General features: G+C 37.5%; 1 protein-coding gene across 4 annotated transcripts; it reads left to right on the top strand.

Annotated features, from left to right (window-relative positions):
- Window positions 1–522: 522 nt before the first annotated feature.
- On the top strand, window positions 523–15,691 carry LOC131537557 (gastrula zinc finger protein XlCGF46.1-like). Of its 4 annotated transcripts, none has more exons than XM_058771096.1 (4): window positions 523–2,498; window positions 4,101–5,984; window positions 6,065–6,397; window positions 12,287–15,691. In XM_058771096.1, the coding sequence occupies exons 3-4, from the start codon at window positions 6,139–6,141 to the stop codon at window positions 13,312–13,314; spliced, it is 1,287 nt and encodes a 428-aa protein (XP_058627079.1). In that variant the 5' UTR covers window positions 523–2,498; window positions 4,101–5,984; window positions 6,065–6,138; the 3' UTR covers window positions 13,315–15,691. The 4 variants fall into 4 exon arrangements, with proteins under 4 accessions (XP_058627079.1, XP_058627078.1, XP_058627080.1 ...); XM_058771095.1 differs by having other exon boundaries at window positions 523–2,138; window positions 2,224–5,984; XM_058771097.1 differs by having other exon boundaries at window positions 523–1,809; window positions 1,920–5,984.
- The last annotated feature ends 5,468 nt before the right edge of the window (window positions 15,692–21,159 follow it).

A 21,159-nucleotide genomic window follows, 5' to 3' on the forward strand; every position in this document is an offset into this window, starting at 1 on the left:
ATCTAATCTGATATGGTGTTTACATGTGCCTGTGCTTTCGATTTTAGGATATGCTAATAGCCTACAGTGACAACAAAAACAAGTCACCAGAGGAAAAAACGCCCATATTTACGTTAATATTTTGAATATCTGTTTGCACTTGCTTAGAATAAACGGTTAATATTTGAATCCTTGAGTTCATTCGAGCGCTCAGTCATATGGCCAGAACGCGATCATAGAAATCATATGTCCCTCTGTAATGCAGCTCTGAGATTAATTGTACTCTGATACTACAAAGTTGTACTGTACTTAAATGGAACAAATACACGATTTCTTACCAAGAGTTGCTGAACAATGAATCAAAGAAGCATTATCACAATCGTGTTTCGTACAACATTCATGGCGTGAGCAAGTATAAATTCAAGCAGATCGGAAATTATAATGAAATACAAATACAAATGACAAAGGCAACTTTTGGTCAAGTTGTTTATTTTCATTGAGCTACTTTCACTATCATCACTGTGTTGTTTCTAAGCTGAAAAGCAGAAAATTGCGCTTCATTTCAGATCTGTTTTTCACTCCAGACATGAGAGCAGATAGTCCGTCACACAGCAAGCGTTCTCCTTTCTAATGTGTTTTTAACTGTATAATTGAAATTTTAACTTTATACCTTTATACACTATTACCCAGTCTCTACTGTAGTGTCGGTGTCCCCAAATCACAGAAAGTACCGTTGGCGACATCACGTTCACGTTCTGACGACCCGACCTCTGGACGTGATGATGTAGACGCAAAGTAATCGGTTTAAAGTGTTTACATGGCAGGATTTTAATTTTGTTCGGTTTATAGAAAGGTTTATCCCACCCCTCTCAAACCGATTACAATTTCATTCGGTTTGGGCATTTTTATTTTCCGATTGAGGTGTTTATATGGAGCATTTTCATTCGGATTGGACTTTTAAACCGATTACAGTGCTCCATGTAAACGCACCTAGTGTCACAACAGTCATCAGCACCCACGTTCACCTGAGTATTAATCACCCGCACCTGCTGCTTCCAATCAAGGTCCACTTTATCTACACACTCTCCTCGTCCAGTCTACCGTTCACAACCTGAACTAAACCAGACTCTCGCTATCTGAATTTACCTGTGTTTACTCTCTCTAGATCAGGGGTGGGGAACGTTGATCCTGTAGGGCCACTCTCCTGCAGAGTTTAGCTCCAACCCTGAAAAACCCTGGAAAACAATACCTAACTGCATCCTGAAGACCTTGATTAGCTGGTTCAGGTGTGTTTGATTAGGGTTTGAGCTAAACTCTGCAGGGACACCGGCCCTCCAGGATCAACGTTCCCCACCCCTGCTCTAGATGTTCCAGTGCTCCACCAATCCAGTTCTCCTCCGCTCCAGCTCATCCTCGATCCTCCTACGACAAAGCAAAGATTCATTACTGCAAGCTAAGCCATTCGGACATTTATACTCCGTCTCATACTCACCTCTCGTCTGCACCAGATTCACCCTCGCTCATCACTCAATAAAGCTCTGTGTTTAACCACTTACCTCTGTGTCCCTTGCCTGTGTTGTGACAGAAGACCGGACCCGGATACATATCATGGATCCCCAGCTTCCCACTCCAGCGGACATGCTCGAGGAGTTAGTCAACACCCTCAGAACCACTCTCACTCCAGTTCAAACCCCTGTATCTGCCTCTACCAGTCCCATGGCCATTCCTGCTTCCTATTCGGGCGATGCAGCTGAGTGTGGTGGTTTCCTTCTCCAAATCTCCCTGTTCATAGAAATGCAGCCGCAGAAGTTTACCAACTAACGCTCGAAGGTAGCCTTTCTTATTTCCCAACTGAGTGGCAGAGCCTTGCTCTGGGCTCGCGCTATATGGAATGTTCAAAGCACCATACTTAACTCCTTTATAATATCTCATATCAATAGCGCATATCTCAATGCCTCACCGCCTGCCACTCAGAGGAAGCCCCACGCCAGCTTGCCACACCCGCCTATAGTTCCCCAGTACCAGAACCCATGCAGGTAGACTCCACACAATTATCACGCATGGAGCGTGCTCGCCGCCTTGTGGCCAGATTATGTCTGTACTGCGCAGCTTCCTACTATTACATCAGGACCTGTCCCGTCCGTCCCCCACACCCAGCGGTGAGTACTATTCCAGTTGAACCTGAAATCTTCTCGTTATCTCTCCTCTCAGTTCAACTCTTGACCCCTAATTTCTCCATTGCAGTATCCGCTCTCCTTGACTCGGGCTCCTCGGGGGAACTTCATCTCCCAAAGACTTCTGAAGCAGCTGGACTTACCCCGTAAACGCCAGCCCCGGGAGCTCCGAGTCGAGATGATCCAGGGAAAGCCGCTTGGGCGTGGAAGGGTTAAATATCACACTTCACCGATGACACTGAGGATTGGATGTCTGCATGAGGAGACCATTTCCTTTCTGGTACTGGAGGAACCCACAGTGAACATCATCCTGGGACGCCCCTGGCTCAATCTACATTCTCGGAGGTCAGATGGGATCCCTGCGAGATTACTTGCTGGAGCGAGGCTTGCTTTCACAATAGTCTCTCCACAATATCCAAACCAGTCATGATTGAAATTATATAATAATTGATTTTCAATTAATTTAAAACGGTTAAGAATGTTTATACATAAACTACAGTGCAGTCAGTTCGGACGTAGCACAGTGCTCATTCAGTAAATGCACAAGTAAACAGATGAGTTTTGAGTCTGGATTTAAATTCAATTCAAGTTTATTTATTTAAAGTTTAGCGCTTTTTACAATACAAACGTTGCAAAGCAGCTTTACAGGAAATTAAGTTTCCACAATATATTTGTATATTGTAGAAACTTAATATATTTAAATTATGGCAAAATTTGGTAATTCTGTATATTGTCTGAGGGTTGGCATTCTCTGAGGTCCTCTGAGGGGTTGGCATCATCTCTTCTCAGGTGTTTGGTCATCTCAGATCATTTAAGGGTTGGATCCAGACTGAAGCTTGTGTAATTCCTAGTTAGGGATGTTAATCCTGTGGCAGAAACAGAGAAACAAATAGAGACATAATTAGCGTAGCTGTTGTTCCATCCAAGCAAAAATTATTTGCTCAACCCAAGCTAAAGAATAATAATGTGCGTTTGATCAGATGTAACTGTAATACAAGATTATGAGATGCATTATATGAATGCTTGGCTAAAGAGATGTGTCTTCAATCTAGATTTAAACAGAGAGAGTGTGTCTGAACCCTGAATGTTATCAGGAAGGCTATTCCAGAGTTTGGGAGCCAAATATGAAAAAGCTGTACCTCCTTTAGTGGACTTTGCTATCCTAGGTACTACCAAGAGTCCAGAGTTTTGCGACCTTAGGGAGCGTTGTATTGTAGCATGATAGAAGACTAGTTAGGTAGACAGGCACTATCCCATTTAGTGCCTTATAGGCAAGTAATAACAATTAGTAACTGACACGGATCTTAATAGGTAGCCAGTGCAGAGACTGTAAAATTGGGGTAATATGATCATATTTTCTTGACCTGGTAAGGACTCTAGCCGCTGCATTTTGGACTATCTGTAGCTTGTTTATTGAAGATGCCGGACAACCACCTAACAGTGCATTACAATAGTCCAGTCTAGAGGTCATGAATGCATGAACTAGCTTTTCTGCATCTGAAACAGGTAGCATGTTTCGAAGCTTGGCAATGTTTCTAAGATGGAAGAATGCTGTTTTTGTAACATATTAGACAGCAACTTGCCTTTTGAAAATCATATTTCTCATAACACCCATATTATTAACTGTAGAGGAAGTAACAGTACATCTGTTTTTTTGGTCCAATTAGTAATATCGCTGTCTTATCTGAATTTAATAGGAGAAAATTATTGGTCATCCAATCTTTTAAATTTTTTAAATCACCATCGCCACACCGTTCAAGATGAACTGATTCATAAGGCCCTAAATTTAAAAAGGGCCTCACAGCAGCACTCATGTCTTGGGTGGTAGAAAAGAATGTGTGCAGTGCTGATTTACAGCCATTCATGTGCTTGTCTTCAAATAATATCTAATGTATGAAACTAATTATGATATACTAATGTTCTTTTTTCTCTTCTTTTTCCTGACAGACTGTGAGTGAGAGAGACTGGCGACACTTACTAAAAATATACATTTTTGCACATTTTATTCACTCAATTGACATTTACAAAATAGCACACTTCTGTTATGTTCTGTATTGTAATTCTGTTATTAAAATAATATATTTTTTAAAAATGAGTGTGAATCCATTTTTGTGTTTAACATGTGTTTAAGATTTACTGTGTAATGTGTATTTTAAATTAAAAAGTTAGATGTGGTGTAAATATGGTTGAATAATGGTTTTTGGTGTATCAGCCCAAATGTGACGGTTAAGAATGTCACATAAGGGCCGTCAGCCCTTTACAGAACTCAGCCACATAAGAATACCATATAAGGTCCATATATCAGCCATGTCTGTTATTATTATTTGGCAGGGCTGTTGCTAGTGGGGTGAAAGGTGGTGACTATTATAGGGGCCCACACAGCTATAAAGGCCAGCCTAAAAAGACGCTCAGGACAGTTCATGGGTCACTGCTGCGTGTCGTCACGAAAGCTTATCATTTGCACGTGTTTTTAAGCCTTGCCAATTTAAACATTCAAAAGAGTTTAAAGCATTCAAACACAAGACGCGGAAAAGCTGAACCGAGTATTTGCGTGCCAAGTTCGGTGCACACGCAGAGAGCCTCCTCCTGTACCTGAACGAACAAATACAAATTTGTTTAAACATGCAAACAGAAAAAGCCCAATTCAGCACCTGCACGCAGTGTCCTGTGCACACAGGGTACACGAAGAGAGACGCGTCCTGCTTAAACATTGAATTTGCCTTTTCTACAAAATTATGTCAAAATACCAGTCTTGGAGAGTATCCTCGAGAAAACTATCGGTTATGTTTTAAGTGAAAGTAAACAGTGGAGAAAGAAATCGGATGTGTATCATTATATTGGATGTATTGTCTCTCAAAGTGACCGCGCCTAATTTACAAGCTGCTGTCAGTGTCCTTAATGTTAATCCAAGAAAATTAAAGAAATTCACTCACTGCTCTTGACTAATTATTGTTAAAACTACAAAATAATTCAATCCACAGTCAAACCAAAAATTATTCAGACACCATATATATATGTATATATCTATCCGGTGGTAAAAAAAAAAAAAAAAAAAAAAATTTTACCAAAAATTATACAGACACTTTGACCTGACCATGTTTTTGCTAATGCAACCTTTTTACACCACAGACTGAACAAAATGAAGCATTGCTTGGTAATTGGTCAACAAAGTATTGATAGTTGTGTAAATATTGTCATACTAACAGTTGTCTGAATTGTTGGTTAATTGAAATCCATTACATACCTTTCTATCAAAGTTATCTGACATTTATCAAGATTAATTTGTTCTGACAAAGTTTAACTCTGAGTTCTTGTCATATTGTATTACCATTTTCTAAACTATAGCAAATAAACTGTAATAATGTGAGAAATGGTGTCTGAATAAATTTAGGTCTGTATATTTAATTTTAAAGACACCTACAAACTTGGAAAAAAAAGAAAAACTTAAAGATTGTGTAAATACAAATAAATAAAGAAAGAAATAGAATGAATATACAAATTAAACAATTTCAAACAGGGCCCACTGCTACAACCTGCACCAGGGCCCCGCAAACCCCAGCTACGGCCCTGGGTTATGGCACTGTTTTGGTTCAGTTCTGTCTAAAAAGATATGGACCAGTTTTGGGCGGGCGAACACGAACTAATCTGGGCCAGTCTTTAGCTGTTGATATGGGCCAGATTATTCCCCTCCTCTCGCCGCTTCACTCCAGTCCAGCGGGTGGCGCTAAAACACATGCGTTTGTTTGCCAAACACCAGTAAACCTCAGAAGAAGAAGTTCAGTTTCACAGAGCTCTCTGTTGTTTTGTACTGATGCTGGCTTCATACAAACGGTTAGAAATGTTTCTGTTCATAGAGAAATACAGTTTTTGAATCAGGTCAGTAAATCTCTGTAATATTCTCATCCTCACAGTTGTGACTTAAGTGTTGAAGCAAGCAGGAATATCTGGAGGAGTATCAGCTGAACTGAGATCTGCTGCTGTGAAGATGGTGTTTGTTAAAGAGGAGAGTGAGGAGAACATGATTAAACCAGAACCTTGCAGAATAAAACACGAGGAACCAGAACCTTTGAGAATAAAACACGAGGAACCAGAACCTTTGAGAATAAAACACGAGGAACCAGAACCCTGCAGAATAAAACACGAGGAACCAGAACCTTTGAGAATAAAACACGAGGAACCAGAACCCTGCAGAATAAAACAGGAGGAACCAGAACCCTGGAGAATGAAACATGAGGAACAAGGAGGTTGGTGTTTATTCTTCATTCATCTTTAATGACTGTTTGTGGTACATACACAGATCCTTTAAGTAAAAATAAGACCTTAACTATCATTAAAATGTCTTAAGTCCACGTTTCAAAGTTCTTATGGAAATGTGACTGAACTGATACTTAATTATTAATTAAGGATATTTAATTATTACTTTAATTAGACTTTATTTTTGCTTTTTGGAATCATAAAGCTGTGTTGAACTCAGAGTTTGTGAGACTGAATTAGTTTTTATGCTAGTTGAAGCCACATTTGAAGTAAAGTCACTATAGGACTGTGGTTATTTTAAATCGTGATTGTCTCAGTAGAGCATTATTTGCTTGTTTGGGACATTTCACTGTAAATCAGTTACAGTTTTGCAGCAGGCTTTGCAAACAGATAGGTATATTTGTAGCAATAGCCAAAAATACATTGTATAGGTCAAAATTATCAATTTGTATTTCATGCCAAAAATTCATTAGGATATTAAGTAAAGATTAGGGATGCATTGATCCGATACTCAGGATCGGTATCAGCTCCGATACGGTAATTTTCTGCGGATCGGGTATCGGTCAGAGAAGGCCGATCCAAATCCGATATTGTGGGTATACTACTCTGTGTTATTGTTGAGCCCCACGAAAGACACAAAAACATTATAAAGCACCATAAAGTTTTCGTGCACTATATTTCAAGTGTTCTGAAGCTGTTCCATAGTTTAATCTGAAGTACAGATGAATATTGAAGTCATTAAATTCAAGTTTAGGTAAACTCTTCTCTCCAGCGTTTAAACTGCGAGTCACGTTCGGTTACTACAGTCAAACTCTCTTCAAGAGCGCACAGTACCTGAGGTTTAAAACTGTTAAAAGAAACAATATCAATAAACTAATGCACAGATTTAATACACTACACATTAATATCTTTTCCCTTTGTACTTTGGACTTTTCTGTGCGGACTCGGAGGTTTGCGCTTTTTTATAATACTTTTGCGCAATGAAAGATTATTTATAGTCTTTCTTGTTCTGTCCTATCTATCATATGTTGCTGCTTTCATTACTGTGCTATAGATTTAAAAGAAATTTCTTTTAATTTAAATTTTATAGTATATATTTACGTTTTTTCATAAATGTATTTTACAACAGTACAAAGAGCAATGTGTACTACTTTACCAGATTTAGTCCTACACTTATTCGCTTTTATTTGTAAATGAAAATGTTTCACTTGGTTTATAAAATTATTGTGCACCCATGATTTTTCTAGAGTATCTTTTGCTGCTGAATTATCCACTAACCTAGTTTATAATAGTATTTTTGCCATAGATTATAATTATATATTTTTTCATTTGTTATTTTTTATTAAAATGAAGTTATCCATATGTAGTAGATTGTGTTTAACACACAAAAGAGTGTCAGCACAGAAGTATAGAAATTCTACATCAATAAAAAAATAAATTAAAAAAACGCGCTGGTATCGGATTGGATCTGTATCGGCAGATACTCAGAACCCTTAAATGCATGAATGTTTCGCCAATCATTATTAATCGGGTCTTTAACGACAAGCACCTATATATCCAGCACGGATGGATCTCTAACTGCTGCAATAGCACAAAACTCTCTTGATATTTTAAGAACAATTACAGAAGAATAAAATTAAGCATATTTAGTGACCTTTTGAAACTTAAAAGGGTTCAGTTTGAGCAGATGATTTTACCAGCGCTATCATCATCATAGCGCACTTCCACAGTACATTCAGCATCTGCCTCATATTCGCGATCTCAACCAAATTCTCAAAACTATCGTTTTCAATGACTTCCTATTCAATATTTTGATCACTGGCAGCTTATTTACCACATCCAGTATCAAATGGCAATGACATTTGTATTCCATTGTGTATAGTAATTGCTCTGCAGTAAAGCCATTCAAACAAGTTACATTTTTGCTGATGATATTTGTTTGTTTTATGCCTGCAGTAATTATGAGTGAAACATCATGTCATCATTGTGTATCAAACAGTGCCACCTTGAGGAATAAAGATGCATTGCACGTATTGAGTTGTCAGATATGTAAATGGGTCAGTGACGAAAAGGGGTTGGCAAGATGAGAAATTCAAAAATCTTTTAAAAACTTGTTTTAAAAGCATGTATCGGGTATTTTAAAATGTACATAGCGAGTTTATGTTGATTTTATGTAGTTAAAAATGACGTACCATTTATTACAAAAGTTAAGATTGAATGTACATGAAAATGTCAAATGGTGTAACCGCCAAAGAATGAGAAGTATAAAATATTTGGTCCCACTTTATATTAGGTGGCCTTAACTACTATGTACTTACTTCAAAAAATAAGTACAATGTACTTATTGTGTTCATACTGTATTGCAAAACACTATTGCTGCTATTGAGGTGGATACGGGTAAGGTTAGGGACAGGTTTGGTGGTATGGGTAGGTTTAAGGGTGGGTTAAGGTGTAAGGGATGGGTCAACAGTGTAATTATAAATGTAATTACAGAAATTAATTACAGATGTAACTACATATAGGTATTTTTTTAAAATATAAGTACAATGTAAAAACATGTATGTACACAATAAGTATATTGTACCAAATGATTAATTCAAATGTAAGTACACTGTAGTTAAGGCCACCTAATATAAAGTGGGACTAAATATTTTATCCACCTAGAGGGCATGTAAGCTTACTCATAGAAATAAATACTTCATTTTAAAATATCACACAAAAATAGATTTTATTAGAGTTCTCTCTAAATGTAAAATTTAATGTGTGTTTGCAATATTTGGCAGGACATATGCTGAAAACTAATTCTTTTCTAAATAATGTGACAAATTATGTAAAAAATGTAAAAACCAAATTAGTGTACTAAACTAGATGATTACATTTTATTCCATATTAATTTTCCGGTATCTAATTATATTTTTATGAAAAATACTTCCACAGCCAAAGGCCATTGTTTGTTGAAGAAATTTACACAGAAAATCAAGCATGACATGTCAACAAGTTCAGCTGAAGTGCTTTTTTTTTTTCAATGCTTAAAAAAAAAATCTGGCAACACGAAATTATCATAGTGATGAACAGTGAACTCATGTCTTGTATTGTAATTTTGTATTGTATTGTGGCATCTATTGGGGGGAAAATGGGCTCTTATATTATATTAATAGTGTTGTCACGGTACCAATTTTGGTACTAAAGCAAAACACAAAAACATGCTAATTATTAATAAAAAGTGTGTTTTTTTTTTAAAGTCAAACAAAATTAAAATGTACAAAAATCAATGCCATTTTTTTTATGCTTATTTAAAATTTTCAAGTTTTTCCACAAGTAATAAAAGTATGGAAAACAGTAGACAAATTTCACCCAAATTTAATTAATGAAATTTAAACGCATTTTATTTTTTGGTAAATAAAGGGGATTTACTATTAAAATTAAAACATGGAAGAAATATTGTGTGATTGTTTATTGAAAAATAAACAGTTTTATAATTTTTTTAAACAGTAGTAGTAATAGTATCACATACAATCTACTAAATAATTATAGCCTAATATATTTCTGGCACAATGTCTAAACTGAACTTTTATTTTGACAGGTTGCCATGAATTGGCTACCTTTAAATTTCTGTGTGTATATGAAATGACGCTGGTTTTACTCAAATGAAATGGTAAAATGCTCGTGAAGTGACTCTCAGAGCAGTTCTGGAGATGTTGTTTATGTATTTATGTCCTCATCACTGAATATGTTCAAATGTATTCACCCACTTCTTTCTGCTACATTATTAAATCAATTGTTACATTATATTATATATTGCTTAAAGGGATAGTTCACCCAAAAATGAAAATTACCCCCACCACCACCTTTAAGCCATCCTAGGTGTATATGGCTTTCTTCTCACTTTATGACTTATTTCAAATGAATACAATTGGAGTGACATTAAAAGTGAATGGGTGATATTCAGTGGTCCAATAAAGACAGATTTTTTTTACAGTGTAGAAATTCCGGTTTATAAAGTTTTAAATATGGATATTTTGCTTACAGAAGCACATTGATTTGCTTCAGGAGGTCTTTATTAACCCCCGGAGCCTTCTGGAGCACTTTTTTATGATGGATGCATGCAGTTTATTGGACTATTGAATATCACCCATTCACTTGCATTATAATACTTGGAAGAGCCAGGACAATTTTTTTATATAATGATGATTGTATTCGTCTGAAAGAAGAAAGTCATATGGACCTTGGATGGCTTGAAGGTGAGTATATAAGGTGGTAATTTTCATTCTTGGCAGAACTATCCCTTTCAAATGTTAAGTGAATGGAATAGAAATATGCAATAAATCTAGCCCAAACATTTCAAAAACACTAATGTTGTGCAACATAATTATTTTATCCTAGACTTGCAGAGCTTTAATAATAAAGTTGTAGATAAATAACCACAACATCATAAACTAGTGATATCTGACTACATTGGCCCTTAACAGAAAGGCTTGTAATCAAGTCAAAGGAGTCAAATGGTGTAACCGGTTACACCACTTGACATTTCAATTTAAAATCAAATTTGATATGCATTATCATGGATACTGATGTGAGTAAATGGCCTTGGTTGGAATATTTCAAATGTAATTTTTAAAGTTAATACTAATTTTCATAATACAATGATGAATTATCAATGTATTTCTGAGGTCATACCATTTGACATGAATACCTGACCATACCCTAAAAATGTCAAATTATCTCACATTTTAAAGAGAGTTACTAACCTTTGCATGCAGCAGTTAGTATCCCCAGAGGTCCTTCTCTTGTGATTTTAATTTCCTGTCACATGATCTTCTTGCAAAATATTAACAAAATGTCTCCTTGAATGGTGGTTACACCACCTTGACACTCAAGGAATTTGACTCGACTCCCATAATTCCCCAAATTAATTATAATATTCAGAACAACGGTGCTACATTATTGACCAAATATAGTTGCGCAGGAAAAAATACTTACAATAATACACACCTCGGGTCTCAAGCGACCCTATACACTTTTTACAAAAAATTAATCAGAAAACAGGCATTCTTTTCTGTTTTTCTATTTTTTCTTGTTATATTGTTCATAATTAATAGATTGAGGAATACTAAGAAAGTTGATGTCTAACTATAAAAAATGAAGGAGGGAGAGGGTGGAGAATGATTTACCGGGTCGCTAAAAACCCCAGGTATGCATTTAAGGGTTAAAGGTGATTTTCCCAATATTTCGATTTTTTTTTTTTTTTTGCACCCTCAGATTCCAGATTCCAAATAGCTGTATCTCGCCCAAATATTGTCCGATCCTAACAAACCATGCATCAATGGAATGCTTATTTATTCAGCTTTCGGATTATGCATGTATCTCAATTTACAAAAGTTGACCCGTATGACTGGTTTTGTGCTCCAGGGTTACATATACCTGGCAGCATTGTCACAACATGGAAGTAAACTTGTTTATTCTAATGTCTGATCAGTATTCAGTGATTTCTGATGTGTAATTATTCAAGTTTAGTCAGATTTTATTTGTCTCAGAAGTGTTCAATGTTTTGTGTGTGTGTGGAAATCAAGCCAGTGACCAAACTAAACATTGTTTCTCCTAATAGAATGAATATAATATATAATTTAAATTATTAAATTACAGAAAGCGATCAAAGAATAAACCCTGTTTGCTGGAGCTGTCAATGTGTAGCACTTCTTTACAAAATAACATCGCCATCTACGGGCCTGGCAGCATAATGCAGTGTTTTTAGACGTCTTCATGGATCTGTGTTAAAATGGGACAGTTTTGACATTGTTTTTGTCTGTACACAAATATTTTATCCTTTTATTTTTCAAACGTACCAATTGATTTTCATCTTTATAATGATTTCATTTTAGGCCTGATGAAAATGAAAGAAGAAAGACCAGATCTGAATGAGGTGGTGGAGAAATATCAGGATCGGAAAGATCATCAGAAAGACAATGGAGAAAAATCAGTGAGTTGCAGCATTAAAAAAACAGAAGTCAAAAAGCCTTTCAGCTGCTCTCAGTGCGGAAACACTTTCACATGTAACAAAAACCTAAAGAATCACATGTTAATTCATGCTGGAATAAAGCCTTTCATCTGCTCTGAGTGTGGAAAGAGTTTTACACAGAGAGCCAGCTTTAAGAATCACATGTTAATTCATGCTGGAATAAAGCCTTACAGCTGCTCTCAGTGTGGAAAGAGTTTTACACAGAAAGGACACCTTCAAAAACATATGGTAACTCACACTTCAGAAAAGCCTTTCAGCTGCTCTCAGTGTGGAAAGAGTTTTACACAGAAAGGACATCTTCAAAATCATTTGGTAACTCACACTTCAGAAAAGCCTTTCGGCTGCTCTCAGTGTGGAAACACTTTCACACGTAAAGCAAGCCTTGAGATGCACATGTTAATTCATGCTGGAATAAAGTCTTTCAGCTGCTCTGAGTGTGGAAAGAGTTTTACATATAAAGTATGCCTTGAGAAGCACATGAGAATTCATACTGGAATAAAGCCTTACAACTGCTCTCAGTGTGGAAAGAGTTTCACAAGTAAAGGATACCTTAAGACTCACATGTTAATTCATACTGGGAAAAAACCTTTCACCTGTGCTCAGTGTGGAAAGAGTTTCATGTGTAAAGGAATCCTGAGGGATCACATGTTAATTCATGCTGGAATAAAGCCTTACAGCTGCTCTCAGTGTGGAAAGTGTTTCACAAGTAAAGGATACCTTAAGACGCACATGTTAATTCATACTGGGATAAAGTCTTACAGCTGCTCTCAGTGTGGAAAGAGTTTTACACATAAATCAAACCTTAAGAGGCACATGTTAATTCATACTGGTGGAAAGACTTGTACACAGAAAGGACAACTTAAGATTAATTTGCTAACTCACTCTTCATAAAAGCCTTTCACCTAAGAGCCGTACTGAACCGTACCGTGCAGTGGAAAAGCGCCAATAGACAGGTTTTAGTTTAGTAAATGATTCCCACCCTATGTATCACGAGTTTGTCCTTCTCCCTTCTGGCATTCGTTATAGAAACCCCTATTAGTAAAACAAATTGTTATAAACATTAATTTATCCCCTCATCTGTAAAGTTTTTAAATTTAAGGTAAGAAATTTTAGGAAGGAAATGCATTGTGTTTTTGTTGTTTATGTGAAATACTTGTGTGCTGCAACCAAATTTCCTTGGGGACATGAATAAAGACAAACTGATCTGAACCTGCTCTCAGTGTGGAAAGTCTTTTGCACGTAAAGGATACCTTGAGACACATGATAAAGGGGTCATCGGATGGCCATTTTCCACAAGTTGATATGATTCTTTAGGGTCTTAATAAAAAGTCTATAACATGCTTTAGTTACAATTTCTCAATTGTAGTGTAAAACAACACCATTTTTGCCCTGTCAAAAACAGCTCTGTTCACAGCGAGCCGTTTCGGTGCATGTTCCTTTAAATGCTAATGAGCTGTGTTCAGCCCGCCTCTCGCTTCCATGGGGTGACAATCGACTCTCATGAGACTGTAAGCTTTAGCCGCCAAACTCGCTAACTAGCACATTATTAGGAAAGGCGATTTGCAAAGACTCATAAAAAATGTTGGTAACACTTTATTTTGATGGTCCCTTTTGAACATTCTGTTGACACTAAGTAATGTTGCAACTACACGTCAAAAAACTCTCATAAGAGTATTACTAGACTGTCTGCTTCATATCTACTAACTCCTTATTGTGTTGGTCTCCCAACAGATATTCTACTGACTATAAGTAACTTTGCAAGAACGTGTCAACTTAATCTAACCCTAACCCTACCAGTCAACTAATACACTACTAACACTCTAATGAGAGTCAGTAGAAATGTAGGTGCAACGTTACTTATAGTCAATAGAATGTGTTAAAGGGACCATCAACATAAAGTGAAACCAAAATGTTTTCTGTCTTCACTTCTTCGGTGAAGCTGGATCACAAATGATTTGCGCGAACATAGACGCATTTAGGTAGATTGGGGGCACATTCCCTTCTAAAACAATCAAGCCACTACGTTTTCAGCAGCTCAGATAGCAGGAGTAAATGACAACTGCTGTGTTAATATTTACATTCAATTCAAGTTTATTTGTATTCATGATACCAATCATTGCAAAGCAGCTTTACAGAAAATATTACATTTCTACATTATATTTAGGCTTAGGTTACAAGTGGTGATTATGGCAGAAATGTTCAGTAAGAATCGTGCAGTTAGTTACAAATTACATGTAATCAAACAGACGGTGAACACTATTAACTGCAATGATTATATGTTGCGATTAAACTTTGCAATTGGGATGAAACGTTTCTATTAAGCAAAAGTTGGTAGTTTTATATGTTGTTCCAGGGTTAGCATCATCTGAAGTCTTCTGGGGATTGACATCTTGAAGAAGGAAAAAAAGGAGAGAAATGAAAGGGAAAAAAGAGAAAAGAAATGGAAAAAGAGAGAATGAAAATTCAAGAGCCCCTGTGCAATTTTTATGTTTTGTTGTTAATAAATTGTCACATTTTACTGAAAAGTACTTTCCTCTCCAAATTTCAGGTTGTAACACTGACAAGGAGGAATACGGTTCGATTCCCATCACTGAAATATAAGAAACCTTTATCTTTCCTAACATTGTCATTTTCTTTCAATTTTATTAAGTTTATTATTAGCGTATTATTATTATTTTTACAAAGTATTTTGACAAATGCTTCAAAGGTGCTACATAATATAAAGGTATTATTAAAAAATAAAATTATCATCTGCATTGTTTACTGAAAAAGTTTTAAAATAATAAACACTTTCTGATATGAGCAACAGAGTTTTATTTTAACAGAAACAAATTAAACAGGTGGTGGACCCCATACAAAAAAAAATAACATCACAAATATTGATTATATCAATGTTATATCAATGTTAAACTGGGAAAATAAATAGCACATTAAAATAACATGTACTTATAGAATATATATTAAAAGTGTAACAGGATAAAGATTTCTGTTGTAACTATAACAAAACAACCAGATGATGGACCACTCACACACAGTGAATAAACCATAATAAAATGTTAAACCAGGAAAATAAATTTTATATCAAAATTATATGTAATTATATATTAAAATTGATTTAAGAACAGAAATTATTTATATAAAAAAGCGTAAGACCACAGACAGTAAATTCCAATTGTTAAAGTTTTAAAGACTATAGACTGTTAAAGATGAAAATATTGGATCAAAATTATATGGAACAAAATTATAAACGCAACACTTTTGTTTTTGCCCCCATTTTTTATGAGTTGAACTCAAAGATCTAAGACTTTTTCTATGTACACAAAAGGCCTATTTCTCTCAAATATTGTTCACAAATCTGTCTAAATCTGTGTTAGTGAGTGCTTCTCCTTTGCTGAGATAATCCATCCACCTCACAGATGTGGCATATCAAGATGCTGATTAGACAGCATGATTATTGCACAGGTGTGCCTTAGGCTGGCCACAATAAAAGGCCACTCTAAAATGTGCAGTTTTATCACACAGCACAATGCCACAGATGTCGCAAGTTTTGAGGGAGCGTGCAATTGGCATGCTGACTGCAGGAATGTCCACCAGAGCTGTTGCCCGTGAATTGAATGTTCATTTCTCTACCTTAAGCTGTCTCCAAAGGCGTTTCAGAGAATTTGGCAGTACATCCAACCAGCCTCACAACCGCAGACCACGTGTAACCACACCAGCCCAAGACCTCCACATCCAGCATCTTCACCTCCAAGATCGTCTGAGACCAGCCACCCAGACAGCTGCTGCAACAATCGGTTTGCATAACCAAAGAATTTCTGCACAAACTGTTAGAAACCGTCTCAGGGAAGCTCATCTGCATGCTCGTCGTCCTCATCAAGGTCTCGACCTGATTGCAGTTCGTCATCGTAACCGACTTGAGTGGGCAAATGCTCACATTCGATGGCGTCTGGCACTTTGGAGAGGTGTTCTCTTCACGGATGAATCCCGGTTTTCACTGTACAGGGCAGATGGCAGATAGCGTGTATGGCGTTGTGTGGGTGAGCGGTTTGCTGATGTCAGCGTTGTGGATCGAGTGACCCATGGTAGTGGTGGGGTTATGGTATGTGCAGGCATATGTTATGGACAACGAACACGGGTGCATTTAATTGATGGCATTTTGTATGCACAGAGATACCGTGACGAGATCCTGAGGCCCATTATTGTGCCATTCATCCACGACCATCACCTCATGTTGCAGCATGATAATGCAGGGCCCCTGCATGAGGCAAATGGTGGTCACACCAGATACCGACTGGTTTTCAGACCCCCTGACCCCCCCAATACAGTAAAACTGCACATTTTAGAGTGGCCTTTTATTGTGGCCAGCCTAAGGCACACCTGTGCAATAATCATGCTGTCTAATCAGCATCTTGATTTGCCACATCTGTGAGGTGGATGGATTATCTCGGCAAAGGACAAGCACTCACTAACACAGATTTAGACAGATTTGTGCACAATATTTGAGAGAGATAGGCCTTTTGTGTACATAGAAAAAGTCTTAGATCTTTGAGTTCAGCTCATGAAAAATGGGGGCAAAAACAAAAGTGTTGCGTTTATAATTTTGGTCAGTGTATGTTCACAAAAGGCTGTTTCTTCAGGCTGCATGGAGGTGTTAATTTGGCTCGCCCTACAGTGCTTTGCGGCATGTTGTATGTGTGCTCTTCTGTACGGCTTTGTGAAGGAGGTGAAGCAGGCCGAACGCTGGCAGGTGGGAGAGACTCAGCAGCAACAGGGAGAGGGGCAGGAAGATTGATCCCCTGCAACAGAACACTTCTCACTCTGTTATTATGCCACTGGACCAGAGTGGTCTGATTAACCTCTACCAATTGTAGATTTGTGTTCTGCATTATAGCCCCATTATTCAGGATCAGTTGCTGGATCATGCCATAGTCATACAAAATCAAAGTCCACCTAGTAAGTGAGCCCTTCTCCTTCTTCCTGGGACTTCTGTGGATTCTGCACAGTCTGATAAAAATGGCCTCAATAAGTCGACAACAGTCTGGCCACTGAGCAGGTGAAGCTGTGAGCCTAGAACAATTCGCTTTAGACTGTCCACCCCAGGAGTGAAAACTGCCTTCTTTTTAGGAGACCTAAATCTCCCTGTGGTCAACCTATCCTGGTGTCTAGCAGCAAACACCGCCCGCTGTTTTTCATAATCAAGCAGGTTATGCCAAAGTGCCACAATGCCATTGACCTGAAAATGACACAAAACAAACATTTATGATTTTCTTGCAATATTGTTTAACAGACCAAACGCACTATTGTAAATAAAAGAAAATAATGTATTGAATAAAGATATTCTGGTAACACTTTACAATAAGGTTTCAATAGTTAACAGTCGTTTTATACTTGCACGTTCTACATTATTACTTTTGTATATTCTCTTATATGCTATACCTTCTTTAATAAATGTTGTACACCCTTCACCTCTTCCAGTTTCTCTATCTTTCCTCTCTACTACATAAACATTGATCTTAAAATCCAAGGAGCTATTTAACCATGTCTCCTGCAAGATTTACTCCTTTCTGGGTATAGGATTCCAACCTAATTCCTTGCACATTAGTTCTCTTTGTTTCAACTATACCTTTACCTTAAAAGGTACGGGTAGCTTCTCCATATGTTAAATTTTGAACTTTTTTTACTTTTTGTACTTCACGAGCTTCTTGTTGTACAGGACATGCTGCATATGCTGCGCTATGTCCTCCCCCACAATTACAGCATTTAATCTCTGCCCCCTCCTCACACTTGCCATATTCATGTTCTCCCTCGCATTTTACACAAAGCATTTTCCCTTTACAAAAATTTGCAGTATGTCCCATACGTTGACATTTGAAGCATCTCAAAGGTGGAGGTACAGTATGAACTCATACCGAGAAGCTTATAAATCCTAGCTTCACTCTTATCGGCAGAGTACTCCCTTTAAACTGAATCATTACGCTCATGCTTTCACATCTTTTATTATCTTTCCACATCTGCAATCTTCTAGCATTGATGACTGTGCCTCCACTCAAACTTCCTTTAATATCATCCATACTTACATTAAGAGTTACTCCTCGAACTTTATTGCCTATTTCTGTGCATGCTATTCTTCCTCCCGCTAGTGTTTTCATTTTCAGATTTAATGACTACAGACCTGTGACTCTAACATCTGTTGTCAAGAATACATTCGAAAAACTGGTTTTGGCTTATCTGAAGGACATCACTGGACCCTTACTGGACCCCCTGCAGTTTGCCTTCAGAGCAAACAGGCCTGTGGATGATGCAGTCAACATGGGACTGCAATTCATCCTGCAGAATCTGGACAGACCAGGGACTTATGTGAGGATCCTGTTTGTGGACTTCAGCTCGGCCTTTAACACTATCATCCCAAACCTCTTCCTGCCCAAACTAACTCAGCTCTCCGTGCCCACCTCTCTCTGTCAGTGGATCACCAGCTTCCTGACAGACAGGCAGCAGCTAGTGAGGCTGGGAAAACGCTCATCCAGCACCCGTACAGCGCCCCTCAGTGTGGTGTCCTCTCCCTACTACTCTTCTCCCTGTACACCAACGACTGCACATCTAAAGACCCCCTTAACTTTGCAGATGACACCACAGTCATCGGCCTCATCCAGGACGGTGACGAGTCTGCTTATAGACAGGAGGTTAAAGAGCTGGCTGTCTGGTGCAGTCTTAAAAACTTATAGCTGAATACGCTCAAAACAGTGGAGATGATAGTGGACTTCAGGAGAAACCCCCTGCTCTCCCCCCACTCACCATCATGAACAGCACTGTAACGACGGTGGAGTCATTCAGGTTCCTGGGCACCACTATCTCTCAGGACCTGAAGTGGGACATTCACATATTGTCAAAAATGCCCAGCAGAGGCTGTACTGAAGAAGTTCAGCTGAGGAAGTTCAACCTGCCACAGGAGCTGCTGAAACAGTTCTACTCTGCCATCATTGAATCTGTCCTCTGCACTTCAGTAACTGTCTGGTTCAGCTCAGCTACCAAATCTGACCTCAGAAGACTACGGAGGGTAGTCCAGACTGCTGAGCGGATTATTGGTACAACCCTCCCCATTCTCCAAGAACTGTACTTATCCAGAGTGAACAAAAGGGCTGGCAAAATCACTCTGGACCCCTCACATCCAGCACACTCCCTCTTTGAACTGCTGCCGTCTGGTCAACGCTACAGAGCTCTGAGCACCAGAACGACCAGCACAGTAGCAGTTTCATCCCTCACACAATCTATCTCATGAACATTTGAACACTTAACCCTTTAAAACCGGCTGTGTCGGCGCCGACACATCAGACCAAGCTGTATTCATGTTACCATAACTCGTTTGCACTATCAAAATAATTCAAATTGCTCCTGATAGCAGACAACATGCGCTTTTCGGCAATATATGGCTTATTACGGTAATTTCTTGCGCTCCGTCAACAAATGACGGCAGATTTCCGGGAGAGCGGGAAGGGAGAATTTGAATGGAGAGATAGGGAGCGCGGAGTTTGTTATTGCATAAAATAATAAACAAAATGAACAAAAACATGGTCAAGGAGGAGTAAACAGCATAAGAGTCGATTAGGATGATTTTTGATGAGACTTTGGGAGCAGGCTGAGTGAGACTTTTTCACATGTGGCGCTATAATGAGTCCGCGCATGTAAATGAAAGGGTGCACGCATGTACATGCATGTGTACATGTGTGCGTGTATGAACAAAAAAGCCTCCTGAATGAAAACTGCAACCCAGTGTCCCAAAAATACTTGTATATATGCATTATAGTTGAATTTTGAAGTAAGAAGTGTTGGATTATTTCGATCATGATTTTTCTCTTTTTTTTCTAAATAATAATAAAAAAAAATATTCCGTTTTTTTTATTTTTGTCTATTTAAATTCTGTTCACAAACTCAAAACACAAGATTAATGGTCAAAAACTGTACTTTATGGAAAGCCATTTGTTTTCTGAAAAAAAAGACACCTTTCACTTAAAAATAGCACATTCTGTTAGAATTTTACAGTCAAATAAACAAAATGTGTGAAAATGACCTATTTTAGCCTTAGGTTTTAAAGGGTTAAACATGAAACACAACACTATCATACATTCATTTATTTAATACACAAACTTATTACATTTCAAATTTGCAACTAACATACCTGTACATACTAAATTGACTTTTTTTGTATATTGTGTTTGTGCTATTTTGCACATTGTCTATTTTGTATATTTGTATATTATTATTTTTATTAGCTGTGTTGTCTTGTCACTGTCATGCTGTCGCACTTTGAAGCTTCTGTCACCAAAACAAATTCCTTGTATATGTAAACATACCTAGCAATAAAGCTGGTTCTGATTCTACAGAAATTGAAATCTACACGCTAATACACACTATATACTCAGTCACACAATGCTGATGTTGTTAACATGAATAATCTGAGAATAAAGTATAACAATGCTGATAATTTGCACGGTTAGATGTGATATGAGCTAACCGATCTTTAGATTAAATCACCATTGGCAGCGCAATTTATGGTAATGCTTATTTCCTCAGTTGGTCAGAACAAATGTGGAAGACTTGTTACTTACTTTTTCAGATGACAATATTTAGTGAGAATTCTTATTTGGGTCATATATTCCAAGACGTAGGCTTAGGGGTGGGCAATATGGCAAAAATTCTCTTTTTTTTTTAAAGAAATATCATGATTTTATCACAGTTCTT

The sequence above is a fragment of the Onychostoma macrolepis genome, chromosome 03, assembly GCF_012432095.1.
Source record: "Onychostoma macrolepis isolate SWU-2019 chromosome 03, ASM1243209v1, whole genome shotgun sequence".
NCBI lineage: Eukaryota > Metazoa > Chordata > Actinopteri > Cypriniformes > Cyprinidae > Onychostoma > Onychostoma macrolepis.

What these genes read in the sequence shown, in the direction of transcription:
- LOC131537557 (XM_058771094.1), top strand. Translation starts at nt 6,139, where the DNA reads ATGGTGTTTGTTAAAGAGGAGAGTGAGGAGAACATGATTAAACCAGAA. An exon ending in GAAACATGAGGAACAAGGAG is followed by an intron (nt 6,398 to 12,286) that starts GTTGGTGTTTAT and finishes ATTTCATTTTAG; the next exon opens with GCCTGATGAAAATGAAAGAA.